The sequence below is a fragment of the Callospermophilus lateralis genome, chromosome 15 (genome assembly GCF_048772815.1).
Source record: "Callospermophilus lateralis isolate mCalLat2 chromosome 15, mCalLat2.hap1, whole genome shotgun sequence".
In the NCBI taxonomy this organism is placed as follows: Eukaryota; Metazoa; Chordata; class Mammalia; order Rodentia; family Sciuridae; genus Callospermophilus; species Callospermophilus lateralis.
In genome coordinates, this window is record NC_135319.1 from 70314968 (window position 1) to 70333113 (window position 18146).

The 18146-nt window shown below is 36.8% G+C and overlaps 1 protein-coding gene across 1 annotated transcript in view; it reads left to right on the plus strand.

The window, feature by feature from the left end:
* Positions 1–5183: 5183 nt before the first annotated feature.
* Slk (STE20 like kinase) overlaps positions 5184–18146 on the plus strand; it is a 56066-nt gene continuing 43103 nt past the window's right edge. The window contains exon 1 of the mRNA XM_076834404.1: positions 5184–5903. Within this exon, the coding sequence (XP_076690519.1) occupies positions 5754–5903 (150 nt within the window). The 5' untranslated portion in view covers positions 5184–5753. The remainder of the gene's footprint in view (positions 5904–18146) is intronic.

Genomic DNA, 18146 nt, shown 5'->3' on the forward strand with positions numbered 1-18146 from the left:
ATGGAATAGGAATACATTGGGCTAGATTCAGGGGCTATAAAGATGAACATAACCCAGCCCCTGTCCTCAATGTACTTTTAGTATAAAGGGAGAAACATATATATACCCCCACACATGTTATTATGATTTAGATATAAGGTATCCCCCAAAAGCTCATGCGTTAGACAATGCAAGAAAGTTCAAAAGTGAAATGATTAGGTTATGAAAACTTTAACCTAATCAGCGTGTTAATCCAGTGATATGGATTTACTGGGTGGTAACTGTAGGCAGATAGGGTGCGCTAAAGAAGGTAGATCATTGGGGGCCTTTGAGATTTATATTTTATCCCTGGTGAGCAGAGTTCACTCTCTCTGCTTCCCAATTGTGCTAAATAAACTTTTTCTCCTCTAAAATTGTTCTTGTCAGGTCTTTTGATCACAGCAGTGAAAAAGCTGACTCAAACACATGTACACAGGAATATATACACACTTGCATAAACACACACACACACACACACACATATACCTGTTCATACAATACATAAACACATTCATACACCAACATACTACACACTCACATATATTTAAATGTAAACACATATACACGTAAGTAACCATATGTTTTCTAAATATAAAAAGTATATACCTAGAAAGAAAGCTCACACCCATATATGATTGGGTGCTAACAAGGTGGAGACAGTTGAGTAGAATATGGTTTTCTTTTTTGATAGGCCTGAGGATCAAACCAGGGCCTCAACCATGCTGGGCAAGTGCACTACCACTGAGGGAAATCTCCAGCCCCTAGAATATGTTTTAAAGTTAAGAAAGGGAGGAGAACGACATTCAGTGGCAATAATCCTGCGAGATAGCAATTAGAAAAGCTCAGTGAGGCTAAGGAGATAATCTTAGTGGAGTTGTCAAATACTAGGGAGTTAGGTTTACCAAGATCTGGATTCAAGTTCATATCTGCCATTACAATCTGTGAACTATAAGCAAATTATCTAACTTTCTGCTTCAGTTTTCCTCTCTTTTACAAAGGGATTAGCATAGTAACTGCCTCATAGGGTTGCTGTGTATAAACCACTTAGCACAGTGCCTGGCATGTACATTGGCTACATACTAAATTCTAAGTTAAAAAAAAACTTTTATAGTTATAGGTGGACAGAAGGCCTTTTTAAAAAATTTGTATATGGTGCTAAGGATAGAACCCAGTGCCTTGCACATGCTAGGCAAGTGCTCTGTCACTGAGCCATAGCCCCAGCCCCCTAAATCCTAATTTTAAGTGATATTCGTTCTTTTTGTTGTAAGAGAAAGTTAATTAACAGGTAAACTGTGAGGATAGTACTTACCTTACCAACCTGTTTAGTGAGAATGTCTTAAACTATTTTTAAGGTAAATGGAGTTAAAAATTGTGTATTAAATGAATACATGGCCCCTTGTTAAACTTTACTTTTAAAGTTCTAAAAATTTAGGAAAGCCAAAGTATGATTTATGAATAATACAACATTTAGATATCATGGCCATTACTAGGAAAATCTGAATCTGTTTAAATGACATCTCATTCGGCTTTATTAAATAATTTCTGTGGCTGTAACTTCATGATGAAAATGTGTAAGTTATTATTTAACTCCACAATACAGGTAAAAAAGAAAGTAATACTAACTTAAAAGGTTTTAGGGGGGCATAATTTACATTTCACCAAAGTATATGAGACTTGATTCATCTCATTAATAGGATGTCAACATCATTTAATATTCTTCATTGATATGAGGAAACAGTTCAGAAAATAAGAATTAAAGATGGCCAATATACATATGAAAAGGTGTTATTACATTACTAATAATCTGAGAATTCTAAATTAAAATGAGAGGCTATTTGGGGGTCATCAGCTGGACAAATATTAAAAAGGTGGTACTATTGAAGGTGTGGTGTACTTGGCACTGTATGAGAATACAGTGTTGATAGGCGTATAAATTGGTACAGTTAATCCTTTTAGAGGACAATCTGGCAATACAGGTAAAAAACAATCTAATATAGTCTTGGCTTGACATTTCCACTTCTTGAATTGCACCTTAAGTAAACACAGACAGGGGCTGGGGATGTGGCTCAAGTGGTAGAGCGCTCGCCTGGCATGCGTGCGGCCCAGGTTTGATCCTCAGCACCACATACAAACAAAGATGTTGTGTCCACCAAGAACTAAAAAATAAAATATTAAAATTCTCTCTCTCTCTCTCTCCCCTCTCTATCTTTAAAAAAAAAAAAGAAAACACAGACAAATACACAAAGATACTTATATATGCATGCTCATTGTAGTAGTATTTATAATGATAAATTGGAAATCACCTAAATATCTGCCAATGAATAAATATTTACATAAATTATAATGACTAGACACTGAAACTATGTAGCTACTGAAAAGGATAAGACAAACTAATTTATGGGGGCATAGAAAGATGTCAATGTTCTGTACAGGATGATACTATTTTTGCATTTAAAAAAATATAAAAAGTATATACCTAGAAAGAAAGTAATACTGACTTAAAAGGTTTTTAGGGGGGTATAATTTACATACAATGAAAGTCATCAATTATAGTATACAATCCAACAATGTTTTTAGTAAATTTATACAGTTGTGCAACCATCCTCTCAATCCAGTTTTAGAATCTTTTTATTAAACCCCAAAGTCCTCTGATGTTCATAGATTTAAGGTTTTATTTTTATTTTTTGGTCATGTTTATTACTTATTTGAAAAAAAGCTTTTTAAAGAGGTTTATTTCTTTTTGCATAAAATATGAAAAAAACTATGAGAATATTTATATTTATTAAAGTTTTCTAAACTTTGCTTTTTTTTGAAGCATGATTAACATTCCAAAAGCTGTTCATATTTAATGTATATGACCTGATGAGTTTGGAGATATGATGAGTTTAGAGATAAGTATAAATCCATGAAACCAGAACTAGGAAACAAAATTCTATGTCACAAGTAGGGCGTGTGGTGCATACCTGTAATCCCAGTAGTTTAGGAGACTGAGGCAGGAGGATTGTGTGTTCAAAGCCAGCTTCACCAATTTAGTGAGGCCTTAAGCAGCTCAGTGAGACCCTGTCTCTAAATAAAAATACAAAATAGGGCTGGAAATGTGGCTTAGTGGTTAAGCACCCGTAGGTTCAATCTCTGGTACTGGGGGCGGGGAAGTCTATATATGAACATATATCCATCATCAGAGACTTACCTCATAACAGTAATTAAATCAGGAGTGAATTTGAGTGGGGGAAAGGCAGGAGATGATAATTACAGACAGCTTTCTAATTTATAATTCCTGCATTTGAATTATTTTAACAAGGACATAAATATTTTCTTTTAATTTGAGAAAACAGTAAAGGCTTTACTATTTTGAAAAGAACAATAACAAAAAGGAAGGAAGGAAGAAAGGAAGGCCTGACAGAAGGAAGGAAGAAAGGAAGGCCTGACAGAAGGAAGAAGAAAGGAAGGCCTGACAGAAGGAAGGAAGGAAGAAAAAAGGAAACAGATATATACCTTTGACCCAAATCTGTTTCTGGTGATTTGTACTAGGAAAATGATAAAATATGTGGGAAAGGATTTGTGTTCAAAGATATTTACCAACATTTTATTTAAAATAGAAAAAAATAGTACATAATCTAAATATCTTATGATGGAGAAAAACAATGATTTAATTGTACCAGAATCTGAAAAGTGCTGGATGCAAACCTTTATATGAAGTGTAATCTTATTCATGTAAAAAAAAGTTAATGCATAATCAAAAAATAATGTTTTGAAATACAATAAACTTATCAATGGTTATGTTTGGCTGGTGAAATTCCACTACTTTTTATTTTCTGCTTTGTTCACTGCCTCATTTTCTCCATAAATGACTAATTAAAAAATAGATTATGGCATTTTTTAAAAAATATTTTTTAGTTGTCAATGGACTTTTATTTCATTTATTTACATGCGGTTCTGAGAATCGAACCCAGTGCTTCATAATGCTAGGAAAGCGTTCTACCACTGAGCTACAACCCCAGCCCCAGATTATGGTATTTTCATGAGCATATACCTTTGTCAAAATTAATATATTAAAGTGCATGCTTTAAATATGTACAGTTTATAAGTATATTTTATTGAAGTTATATTTCAATAAAACTGCTTAAAACATAGAAGGATCTTGAGAAACCCAATAATTTTAAGCCTCTTGCTGGAAGAGGGATTTTTGTGTCAACATTTTAGGGCTGGAGGACAAAATGGTTGGGGGTGGAGTATGACATTATGTAAATAGCAGTATTGCCTTGCTTCAGTTAACTCCAGTCTTCATTCATCAGGTTTGCCTTCCTATTCCATGCCAGGAATATTGCCAGGTACTTGATACTATGATGAATGACTGGCCCCGGCCCTGAAAGAGCTCTCATCAGGTGGAGGAGGGAAACCGTAGGTCACCATCTGACGGGTTCCAGTCAACGCCCACACAACCCCAGCAGATCAGGAAGCAAGGGCCTTGGTTCAGATGGAGTCACCAAAGGCAGAACCAGGTTTATGGCTGTGGAGGTGGCTGAGAGGTTAGGACACCTTCAAGGGAGTGTCGCTGTCATCACTCTCGAATTGCGCTAAACAGTTTTTGTCTGTCTTACTTGCACACTGAAACAACAGTAAGAACGAAGCTTTTGCTGGTGCAGGCACCATGGGTTCCCTCACCGCAACCTGAAGGTAGGGACTATTAGGATCTTCACTTCACAATGAGGAAACAGGCTTGTAGAGGTTACCTGCCCAAGGTTACAGACCCCTGGCTCCAGCCACCACGTGTCTGCTCCTCTCACAGTATTTTGCGACATAAAGAGTTAAAAAGTCAACTTTTGGGCCCAACCTGGACAGCTTAGCTTTTTCGCTTTACCGCTTCCCCCAGATCCTGAATGGAGGCAACAAACTATAGCACAATCAACCGGGTCATGCTCTCAGGGGCTGCTCCACTAAAGCCGGGACTGACTTGCATTTGAGGCTTGGCCGGGAACCAGGGTCGGGGACTGAAGAGCTTAAGCACCCACCACCAACCAAGTGCCGGGAGCCTGTAAGCCGCTGGGGCCGCAAGCCAGTGGGACCTAACGCGCGTGCGCGGGGCCAGAGGGGACGCCCCCCCCCTCACGAGCGCGCGCGGCCGGGAGCGCGCGGGCGCGCTGCGGAGTCGGCGTCGGCGTCCGCGCGCGCTCCAGGACGAGGCTGTGTGGGCTCCAGAGAGAGCGAGGCGGCGGCTGTGCCCCAGAGCTGAGGGGACGCGCGGGCCTCGCGTCGCAGGAGCAGACCGCTGTGGAGGAGACTCTGACCCTGGGCGGGAGAGCTCGGCTTGTCGACGGCCACTCTCGGAGGCGCCGGCCGCTTCCCTGGCCCGGGGTGGCCGCCGCCCCTTGAGACTCGCCGTGACACGGGCCTCAGTCTCGGCGACCGCGGGCGACCGGGCCGCTCGGACCCGTCGGGCCAGGGCGGTGGGACGAGCGTTCGGGCAGGTGCAGCCCCCGAGGGCCGGCGGGGGTGAGGCGACGACCCGCGCGGCTCGCGGCCGGGCTCTCCGGAGCGGCCGCCTGCCCGCGCCCCCCCACGGCGGGCCGGAGCTGAGTCCCGCCCCGCCTTCTTGGGACCGCCCGGCCCCAGCAGCCAGAGACCCCGCGCCCGCCGCCGCCCGCCGGGCTCGCGCGGGAGAGCTGGGAGGAGAAACTTTGCCTTTTATTGTTGTTTCTAGTCCTTAAGTGCAAGGAACTCTGTTCGGAGGAAAAATGTCCTTCTTCAATTTCCGTAAGATCTTCAAGTTGGGGAGCGAGAAGAAGAAGAAGCAGTACGAACATGTGAAGAGGGACCTGAACCCCGAGGAGTTTTGGGAAATTATAGGAGAACTGGGCGACGGAGCCTTTGGGAAAGTGTACAAGGTAAGAGGGAGAAAACGGGAAGTTGCACTTGGGAGATGAAACTGCCACTAGCCCCGAGTGGCGCGAGGACTTCTCGCTCTCCCAGTCCCTTTCCTGTCTCTTGCCCCGTCCTTTGGCTTTGTAATTTGCGTTGGAACTTTATTTAGCTTATCATCCAAGCAGTAGCTTAAACAGTTGGTCTGAACACAATGGGGCTTGAATGTAGTTTAGAGTGATTGCTGAGGTTGCAGGGTTGTTCAGTCTACTCTGTCAAACTTGAGATTAATGTTCTTTAATTTATGGGAGGGGTCGGGTTGTGGCCCTCAAATATTTTAAAATCGGAAACTCATTACACCTTTCAGTGTATGTTTGTGTAACAACTGCACGTGCATGCGTGCTGTACTAAAACGGTTTCTTTTTTGGAGACCAGGGCATATATTTGATAGTATCCATTGCTAAAACATAACCCGTCTCTTAGGATCAGAACAAAGTGATTGCCACTTGCAGTCAGTTCTTGAGTTAGCTGCTTGGACACATACTATAAAATGGAATGAATTTTCTGGTAAAAAATTTCCAGATTAAATTTGCATCTGGTACTAGTTTTTAAATATAATAAGCATTGACTAGAAGTCTATACCAGCACTTGAGAAGTTAAAAAAAAAACAACACTCTACATATGTGTGTTTATTTATTTCAGTGGAGGGGTTTGGCATTTCAACCTGAAGGCATTAATGTGAACTGTTTACACTCTCCTAAGGAGCATATGAATGATGTCATAGGAATATTTTCATCCTGAAGGGTGAGGTTTTTATGAGACACAGTTTAGGGGAAGAACCCACCGGGTTGCCTAGAAATGAAAACAGTAAATAACTTATAGAACTTTGCAGTTTTTAAACTGTTTCACATAATTTGGCCCCCATACAAATCCTGGAAAGTAGGCAGGTTAGTAGTAGTGTCCACATTTCATGGGTGAGTATACTGATAGTAAGAAATTGTTCACAGTCACAGTCATTTGTAGTGTTGTTGTTTTTTTTTTAACTTTATTACCTATAGGTAAAAGTGATAGATAGCCTTTTCCTTATTGCTAAACACTATTAGACTTCTGCTTTGCCATGTCTTGAATACATTTTGTTAGAACCTCAGTCTTCACTCTTTACCCAGCCTGAATATTCACTCCTTTCTGTATGCTTTCAAAACATGACTACTATAGCACTTGTTACATAGTTAATATGTTCAGGTTTCTATAATAAAATTAGGGGCCAAAGTTATACATTTGGGTCCAGCTATTGCCTTAGCACATGCTTTTCACTTTGTGTTTGTTGAAATGAAAGAATATGTAACTTATATGTGAATGCTATTGAAAGCTGGCAAAGTGAACTTCAGTGTTTGTATGGAGGTAGAGTATGGTAATAGCAAGAGCTTAGGGTATAATATGCATGATAGGAAGGAAGGACTTCTAGTGTGGTGGGAAGGTTATTTCTGGTAGTTAAGAGTAATGTTTTGGTGCTGGTGGTCCCAAGCCAGCTTTGTGGTCTTGGACAAAGCATTTAACTTCTCTAGACTTCATAATCTTAGCTGTAAAATCAAAGATTTTCCTAAGTGTTTTTTTAAGATCCCTTCTATTAAGATTCTGTGAGTATGCAGTTAACTAGGAAAGACAGAAATAAACCTTCAAGACATCTGGAATCTTGTAGAGAAGGTGCTAGGTGATCATAGGCAGTTTTCATGGTGTAAAGTATGTTTTATTGAATATAAACAGTATAGTATTAAGAGCACGGACTCTGAAGGGGAATATTTCTCGACTCCCTTTCTGAGTAGTAGTCTATATGACCTTGGGCAAATTACTTATTCTGTACCTGACTTTCCTCATCAGTAAGGCCTACTCAATATGTGAGGATTAGAGGAAAGGGTTCAGTAAATGATACAAATTACTGTTACTACATTTAGAACTCAAAGAATCAAAATACCTGGATAGGGTAGAAAAATAGACTAAGAAGACTATAAGCCATTTTCTTGGTTTCCCATGGTATACGCAGATTGTGTTGTTTCAGGTGTAGTGACTTTCAGCAAAGTTAATATCTCTTATAGTGAGACATAAGTTGAAAAATTTCTGAAAAATTAGTGACTTAATCCTTGCAGCTAAAACTATAAAACTGTGGCCAGGGTAATTTCTGTGGACTTGATTATGTTTTAGTACAATACTTCAAATACTTTGCAATTTTTTTTTTTTTTTTTTTTATTTCACTACTCTGTTTTTGAGGAGCCAGGATATTCTTTTTTTTTTTTTTTTTTTAAAGAAAAATTTTAAATTTAAACTTATCAGACCTTTTTGGCCCTTTTTTCCTAAAAGTTTTGTTTTTCAAGATTTCCAGAAATTGTAAATTTATATGAGAGAAATTGTAAATTTTCAAGCCTTAATATTTTATGTAGTAAAGTGCAGTAGAAAATGATTTCTAAACCTGATCTAGCTATTATTTGCTTATGGAAATGGTAACTGTTAACAAATATTAAATTGTAACTTGGAAATCGTTGTGTGTTTAGTTTATCTGAATGATCTTTCCATCATATAGTTAGTTTAGCTATATCAAGCTTTGTATAACTCTAAAAAAGTTATTTCCTGTCCTGAAAAATCTTCACTATTTTAAATATATTTTTTCTCTGGTATCGGGGATTGAACCCAAAGGTGCTTAACCACGGAGCCACATCCCTGACCCTTTTTAATATTTTATTTAGAGAGTTGCTTAGAGCCTCAGTAAGTTGCTGAGGCTGGCTTTGAACTTGTTATCCTCCTGCTTCAGTCTCCTGAGCCGCTGGGATTATAGGTGTGGGTTGTTACACCTGGCTATTTTCTCTTATTAAGATGTTATTGATATAAAATGAAGGTATATAATATTCTTTACAATACTTTCTCTTTGGATTTTTGTTTTATTAAACAGGAAAAAAAGAAATAACAAAATTGTTTACTGAATTACAGTTCTAGAAAGCTGTTTTATATGTGAAACCAATTGAAGCTGACATGTGGTTGTGTGCTGGATGATTCTTTTTGACAAACGATAGGTGTGTGCCTTTAAAAACTAGCGAAACATTTATTTATTTATTTATTTATTTAGTTAATTAATTAATTAATTTTTTGTACCAGGGATTAAACCTAGAGGTTCTTTACCACCGAGCCACATCCACAGACGTTTTTATTTTTTATTTGAGATAGAGCCTCACTAAGTTGTTGAGGGTGGCCTTAAACTTGCCATCCTCCTGCATCAGCCTCTCAAGCTGCTGGGATTACAGGAGTGTGCCACTGCACCTGGCTGAAACATTTAATCTTTGTATTGAAAAGTATAGAAACATTTGTACATTTAGCAAATAATTTTGTGATTTTATATTAATGACATTAGGGTCAAGGGATTCTGCTAACACCCCAGATTCCCTCCTGCCTCCTTTCTGAATCTGATCCCTTCTCCCTAAAGGAAACCACTATCCTATCTTTAAGTTATTCATTTGTTTGCTTTCCTTTATTGCTTACTACCTAGGTGTCTACCCCTGAATATTATAAATTTAGTTTTGTATGCACTTGAACTTTGTAAGAATGGGATCATATTAAGTGTATTTGGTTGTGTCTTGTCTCTTTCAAAATCAGTATTACATTTGTTACATTCATCTTTATTATCACTTAAAGCTATGGTTAGTTCCTTTTCATTGTTGCATAGTATCCCATTATGTGATTATATCATCAGTTATTTATCATTATACTGTTAATGGGCATATTAGTTGTTTTCAGTTTTTGGCTATTACACACAATGGTGCATGTAATGCTTGAGCTTCACTAAGGCATAATCTAAGAGTGGAATTGTTGGGTTTATAGAGCAGTGTAGCTTTAATTTTACTAGATGATGCCAAACTAATTATACAAGTTTACTTCCCTCTGGTAGTGTATGAGAATGTCCTTGCTTTGCATTCTCACCAATGTTTGGTATTGTCGGAATTTTTAGTTGTGACAATCTGATGATGTGTTTTATTTACCTTTCTCTGATAACGAATATGTAATTCTTTTTGTATGTTTATTGGTAACTTGAGATTCTTTTGTGTTCTTTTTTTGTTCATTTTTCTATTGATAACCTTTTTTTGTTTATTTTTGTGTATACATACACACACGGATATGTATATTTTGAGTTTTGACCACTTGCTGGTTATTGTTATTGCAAATATATTCTCATTCTGTAACTTGTTCTCATTTTCATTATAGTGTCTTCCTTTTAATAGAATTCTTGATTTTAATGTAGTTCTGTTTATCAATTTTTTTCTTTATAGCCAGTGGTTTTTATGTTACATTTAAGGCATTGTTTCCTAACCCAAGTTCATGAAGATAATTTCCTGGTTCACCTTTAAAAAGCTTTTTATTTAAGCCGGGCTTGGTGGCGCAAGCCTGTAATCCTAGTAGTTGGGAAGGCTGAGGCAGGCGAATGAGAGTTCAAAGCCAGCCTTAGCAAAAGTGAGGCACTAAGCAATTCAGTGAGACCCTGTCTCTAAATAAAACACGAAATAAGGCTAGGGGTGTGGCTCAGTGCCCCTGAGTTCAATCCCTGGTACCTCCAGCCCTAAAAAAAGAAAGCTTTTTATTTAATTTGTTCTTTTTAGGTATATATGATAGTAGAGTATATTTTGATGTGTTATACATACATGGACTATAACTTCCCATTCTTGTTGTTGTACATGATGTGGAGTTACAGTGGTCGTGTATTCATATATGAACATAGGAAAGTTATGTCTGACATTCTATTGTCTTTTCTATTCCCATTCCCCCTCCTTTCTCTTCATTTCCCTTTGTCTAATCCAGTGAGCTTCTATTCTTCCCTTCCCCCACATTATTGTATGTTAGCATCTACGAGAGAGAGAGAGAGAGAGAGAGAGAGAGAGAGAGAGAAAGAGAGAGAGAGAGAGAGAGAGAGAGAGAGAACATTTGGCCTTTGGTTCAAAAAGCTTTTTGATTTTGCCTTTATCAGGTAGGTCTACTGTTCACCTAGAATACATTTTTGTTTATGGTGTAGGTTAGGGGTCCAATTTTATTTTTTATCCCATATGCACACCCAATTGTCCCAGAATTAATGAGTGGGGATGGGGTGGGGTTTCTCCTTACTACTCTGCTGTAACATTTGTCTGTTCTTGCAATTTTTATTCTCTTTGTCAAACTATTTGTGTATTCCTGTACCAGTATCTAACTATCTTAATTAGGAAAGCATTAAAGTAAATCTCTTGCTATAGTAAGACGACTTCTTGTTTTTATTCTTCAATAGTGTGTAGTATATTCTTGGGTCTTAGCAAACTTCATTGTACATTTTAGATTTAGCTTGGTGAAGTTCCATATAGTGTCCTCTCTTTTTTTTTTTTTTTGGAAGTATTTTATTGAATTTATAAATCAAATTTGGGAAAACTAATATTTCTGTGATACTGAATCTTCTCATCTGTGCATATGTTTTGTCAGTATTTAGGTCTTTTTAGTCTTTCTCAATAATAGGTCATAATTTTTTTCCCCTGGAAATCTAGGGATCACAAACTACATCAAGGGTATCTTTGTTTGTTTTTTAAATACTTTTATTTTGTTTATTTATTTTTTATGTGGTGCTGGGGATCAAACCCAGAGCCTCACATATGTGAGGCAAGTGCTCTGCCGCTGAGCCACAACCCCAGCCTCATATCTTTGTTTTTCCTATTAGAGTTTCCTTCTTGTTTTTATTGTGTGCAACCTTTAGTAGCTTAGAAAGGATCCATGAAAAGTGCACTTTTAAAGGTCTTGCCTATCTGAATATGTTTTTATTATAATGCCATACTCGATATATAAAATTCTAGTTCAAAAATACGCTTTTTTTAGAATTTTTAAGACTTTGTTCCATTCTTTGCCTTTTTGCTTCCAGTGTTGCTATTGAAAATATGATGCCATTTTGTTTCCTGATTCTTTGTGATCTTTTTCTCTTGATGGCTTTTAACTTTTTTCTTTTATTCCCTGTTTGTGGTGATATGATTTAATGTACATCTCCCCTCACCCCTTTTTAATTTGCTGGTTTCTTTGTAAGTCCTTTAAGCTCAAAAATTTAGTCCTTTAGTTCTGTGACATTTTCCTGTATTATTTATTTGACAATTTCTGCCCCTCCCAGCCCCCAGTTAAAAGCTCTCACCATTGTTTTAGATTCTCCATGTTTCCAAATTCAATCAGTACTTACTGTCTTACTTGGTCTCTTAGGAAAGTTTGAGACACTTGGCTGTTTTTTTTTTTTTTCCTTTAAAAAGCTCATCTTTTTACATTTAGGGCTCTGTACTCTTGATTTTCCTTCAACTTCTCTGTCTAGTCAGACTCCTTTGTTAGCTTCTCTTCTTTCTTAAGTGTTGGTATTCTATAGGGCTTTTTTTTTTTTTTTCTTATGAGAACCCATCTTTTCCCATAGCTTTAATTACCATTGAACTATAATTTATGTCTCTACCCAAAGACCTCCTTTTGAACTATAGATTTGCATATCCAGCTGTCAATTAGAAATTTCCACTTGGTTGTCTCATAAATACCTTAAACAAGTCTAGAACATGAACTAATTCAATTCATGGGGTCAGCCCCCAGTTTGTTCCTGTATTCCCATTTAGGGAGTACCATCTCCATCTACCACCTGCATAGGTAGAGACCAGTGATCATTTTTAATACCTCCTACTGCCTTACACACCAAATGCAATCAAACTCTGAATCTAAATCTAGAATTAATTTTTCCTCCTTTCTTGTTTCACTGTCACTATACTAGTCAAAACTGCTGTTCTCTCTTACATAGACCATTGTGATTCTTATTGGGCTTGATATAAATGTAATCATACCTGTGTTCTTTTGAGTTAAGCTCTTTTGTATTAGAGAGATGCATCCATTTTGTTGGATGTAGTAGTCATTTGATGGTTGTCCTCATTCTGTAGTATTCTTCTGTTGGTAGGCATGTTTTTTAATTTTTGTGTATTAAAAATAATATAGCTGGACACTTAGTACATACCTGTAATCCCAGTGACTCAGGAGGCTAAAGCAGGAGAATTCAAGTGGGAGGCTAGCCTTAGCAATTTAATGAGACTCTTGTCTCAAATTAAAAAAAGGGGATCAGGGATGTAGCTCAGTAGTAAAGTGCCCTTGTGTTTATTATCCAGTGCTGGGAGAAGAAAAGAGGGAAAGACTCGTTAATATTCTCACTCTTTTTTTTGGTGCATATATGCATTCATTTCTGTTGGATATACACCTGGAAAAGGATTTTCTAGGTTATACAGTTTATGTATTTCAACTTTAGAAGACACTGCCTGTCTCCCAAAGTGGTTATACCAGCTTGTGTTCCCTTCAGTAGGATATGGGAGTATTTTCATCCATTTTCTATTGCTCTAACTATACCATAGACTTGGATAACTTATAAAGAATGGAAGTTTTTGTTGGTTTATGGTTCTGGAAGCTGAATCATCTAAGAGCATAATGCCAACATCTGCTCAATATCTGATGAGGGCCTTCTTGTTGCATCATAGTATGATGAGGGATTATCACATGGTGAGACATCAAGCATGCCAGGGAGAATTTGCTTTTATAAGAAAGCCACTCTTTCAATAAGTCTTAATCTATAAATGGATTAGTGGAGGGCTTTGCCCTCATGATCCAGTTACCTTTCAAAGTTCCAACTTCAAATACCATTAATATATGAATTTGGAGATTAAGTTTCTAAAACATGAAATTTGGGGGACATGTTCAAAACATATTTTTCCCAGTTACCCTAATGTCCTCACTCACATTTGATATTAATATTATACTGAATATTTTACATTAGCCATTATGTTGAGGGTGAGTGGTTGGTTTTATTTACATTTCCTGATGACCCATGAAATTGAGTGTCTCTAATATTTGTGAAATTTCTTATTGAGTCATTTGCCCATTTTATTTTATTTTATTTTTTTTTATTGGTTATTCAAAACATTACAAAGATTGCAGAATAATACAACAGTTACTATTATGGTATTATGTAAAAATGTGGATGTGTAACCGATGTGATCATTTGCCCATTTTAAAAAGTGGCTTTATTGAGCTGGGTATAGTGGCCCAAGCCTATAATCCCAGCAACTTGGGAGGCTGAGGAGGAGGAGGAGGATCTCAATTTGAGACAAGCTTCGGGTAACTTAGACCCTGTGTCAAAATTAAAAAAAATAATAAACATAAAAAGGGCAGGGAGTGTAGCTTAGTGGTAGAATGCTTGCTTGCAAAAGCATGTAATGAGGCCCTGGGTTCAAGTAGCTTTATTGACATATAATTTATAAACTACAGAATTCACCCATTTTATGAGTTTTAATAAATTAGTGTATTTTAGTAAATTAGTATAGTATAATATACTCAAGTTTCAGAACCTTCAGTCACCTCCAAGAAGTTTCCTTGTACACATTTTGTAGTCAATCCCTGTTCCTATTTGTACTCAGCCTAAGACAACCAACCAACCAGATTTGCTTTTTGTCTGTAAAATTTTGCCTTTTCTAGCGTTATCAGACCAAAGGAAACATACAATATATATTTTGACCATACTGGGGACTAAATGCAGGACCTCATGCATGCTAGGCAAATGCTCTACCCAATATGTGATCTTATATGTGTGACTTTTCTTATTTAGCATCAGATTTCTTTAAATCTTGGTGCTATGGACATTTAGGACCAGAGAATTCTTTTTTTGTGGAGACCTAAGCTGTATATTGTAGGATATTCAGTAGCATTCTTATTCTCTACTTGCTAGATGACAGAAGCACCCTCCCTGCACCATGTGACAATCCAGAATTTCTCTAGATCTTGCCAGATGTCTTCTGGAATGCAGAATCATCTCTAGTTTAGCATCATTGGTTGAGTGCAGTATTTGTGGGGTTCATCTTTTGCCCATTAAAAAAAATTATATTTTTTTTATTAATGAATTGTAGAACACAAGTCCTTTTTCTGTTATGTGGATTGATTTCATTTATTTAACTCATTTTCTGACTTCTAGAGGTTTTAAAAAATAGAAAATGAATTTATTAAAAAACAACTTCCAGGGGCTGGAGTTGTGGCTCAGTGGTAGAGTGCTTGCCTGGTATGTGTGAGGCACTGGGTTCAATCCTCAGCACCACATAAAGATGAATAAATAAAATAAAAGTATTGTGTCTACCTACAACTAAAAAAGGAAAAAGAAAAAAGAACTTCCAGGTTTCATGACAAATTGAACAAACACTAATTGTGCTTGCTCTAAAGCCTCACTAAAAATTATTCTTTCTTAAAGTTCTAGTGTGTGTGTAAGAGTGTGTGTGTGTGTGTGTGTGTGTGTGTGTGTATGTGTGTAAGTTCTGTATTGTTAAATTTTGCCTTGATATTTTAAGTTTTCAGTTGCCATTTTGAATGGGATATTTCTTTCATTAGATTTTGCAATTAATGTTTGAATGTAGGAAAGCTATTATTATTTCTGTAGTTTCTTCACCTTATTGAATTATCTTATTTATTTTTCTCTCAACATTCTTCATGAAAATTTCAGTCTTACAGAAAGTTTAAAAGAGTTGTGCACATACATTTCCAGTGCCTAGATTCTATAGTTTTTCATATTTGTTGTATTTGCTTTATTACATGTCTGCCCGTCCATTTATCCATTCATTTCTTGTTTCTCTTTTTCCTTTTGAGTTTTTTTTCCTCTTTCAATTATTTATACTTCTAGTTTCTTTCACTTACATAATTGTGCTGATTCATCTTTCCTGAACAATTTTAAATAATCTGATGCTGGAAATGCTATTTAGTGAATTATTTTATAGTATATTTTCAGCTTTTAAACTTTTAAACTTTTTTAGCAGAAGTTTAAACCTTTAAACATTGTTAGCTTTCTGTTTTTAACTAAAGAGTTACTGTTTATATGCTGACAGATAAGTGAAATGTTACTGTATTTCCATTTTTTCTTTGTAACTCCATTTTAAGTTTATCCAGATCTTTTCCCAGTTTAGTAACAGAAGCAGTTCATTATTTATTTATTATCTTATTTTGGTACTGAGAGTTGAACTCAGGGACACTTAACTACTAAGTCACCAGCCCCACTTTTTAAAAATGTAGTTTATATTGAGACAAGGTCTTGCTAATTTGCTGAGACTGGCCTCAGACTTGTGATCCTTCTGCCGTAGCCTCCCAAGTCAATGGGATTAGAGGTGTGTGCCACCATGCTTGGCTTCCAGTATTCATTCTTATTTTGGCACAGTGGAGTCTCTATGCCAAGGCATACTGCTTTTTGAATTTAAGATGCTGTTGTTGTTACTGAAAATGTTGGATCTTTTTAATAAAAATATTACTTTTTTGTACTGAGAATAAGAATTGTTTTGGAGTTTCAGAACAGATTTTAATGGTAAACACTATTCTGAATCCCAGTGAATAATTTCTTTTTCTTTCCTAATGATGAATCATTTTCAAAAGTAGTATTCTCCACGTCCCCTTTTTCTCTTTGGGATGCTTTACCACTGAAGTATATTCCAGCTTTTTAACATTTGATGTTTTGAGACAAGAGTCTTGCTAAATTGTCCAGGCTGATCTTGTACTTCTAATCCTTCTTGCCTCAACCTCCCACATTGCTGGGATTGTATGAGTGTACCTGTCCCTCTACTGAAAAGACACCTCCCCCACCGGGGATTGAACCAGGGGCGCTTAACCACTGAACTACATCCCTAGCCCTTTTTTTGAATTTTATTCTGAGACAGGATCTCACTAGTTTCTTGGGGCTTCACTATATTGTTGAGGCTGACTTTGAACTTGTAATCATCCTGCCTCAGCCTCCTGAGCTGCTGGGATTATAGGCATGCACCACCATGCCCAGCCACAAAATAGTTTTTAAGTGGGTAATCTTATCTCAAGGTTATGTAAAGAAAAATGTCAAAACCAAGATAGTTGCTTTATATCCCTGTGTTTCTTACTAGCCATTTGTTTTTATTTGCAAGGATAAAATCAATGAGTGTACATATAGAGAATAAAAACAGAATAGTCGTTTCTTATTCTTGTCATTATTTTATAAGATGGTTAACTTTTCCAGTTTATCTGATCACACTACTTCCTATAAATTAGTGCTTAAATACTAGTTAATAAGAGTGCTTTTTTTGGGGGGGGGGGAGGAAAAGTATTTGAGCCAATCTTTCCTCTTTCCCTTTTTTCTTTAATATCATGACTTCAGAAGGGTAAACAAAGTTAATAAATTTATTCTTCTTTGTACATTGTCTTTTTACATCTCAAATTTGAAGAACTATGCTAGAAAACAAGATATCTTGTTTTACTTTTGCACTTTAAGCATATCTATTTTATATCTAGGTGTGAGCTTTTTAAAGTCTCGTGAAATTGTAAAGGTCTGTGTTGTGGCTTATTATCATTCAGTGACAATGTAATATTATACAGTTTATTTCAGGATATCCTGCCAAAATTTCATAAAGAACGGTCAAGAAACTAACATACCACATTTAGTTTTTGATCTTTAAATTATCTTAATAGAATTGTTATAGTTGCTTGCCTCTTTTTCCTAGTCTCTACCCTGGATGTATGTTAAGTAATATCTTCCTGATTACTAATGAAGTTGAGCTCCTTTTTACATTTATTGGCTATTTAGATTTCCTGTTCTCTGAAGTCCTTGTTAAAGTCTATGGCCATACCACCCTGAACGGGCCCGATCTCATCTGAAGTACTTGTTAAAGTCTTTTGGGTTCTCTTTTTTTTCTCAATGATTTATGGGAGTCTATAAATTCTACGTACTAATCCATTGTTATTTGTATGATGAGCACATTTTCTTTTGCTTGTGGTTTGTCCTCTCACTGTATGGTTTTTTTTTTTTTTTTTGGTATAGATATTTTATATTTTGACGTCCAATTTGTTAACTTTTTCTTTTCTTTTTTTAATTTTTTTAAAGTTGTTGATGTACCTTTTTATTTTTTTTAATATGTGGTGCTGAGGACAAACTCAGTGCCTCACACATGCCAGGCAAGTGCTCTGCCACTGAGCACCAGCCCCAGCCCAATTTGTTAACTTTTTCTACATGATTAATACTTAGTTTTTTTTTTTGTAGTTGTAGGTGGACAGAATGCCTTTATTTTATTTATTTTTTATGTGGTGCTAAGGATTGAACCCAGTGCCTCACACATGCTGGACAACCACTTTGCCACTGAGCTACAGCCCCAGCCCTGATTAATGCTTTTTGTCTTGAGAAATTCTGTCCTACCCAAGGGTATGAAGATGTTTTCCTGTATCTGTATAAA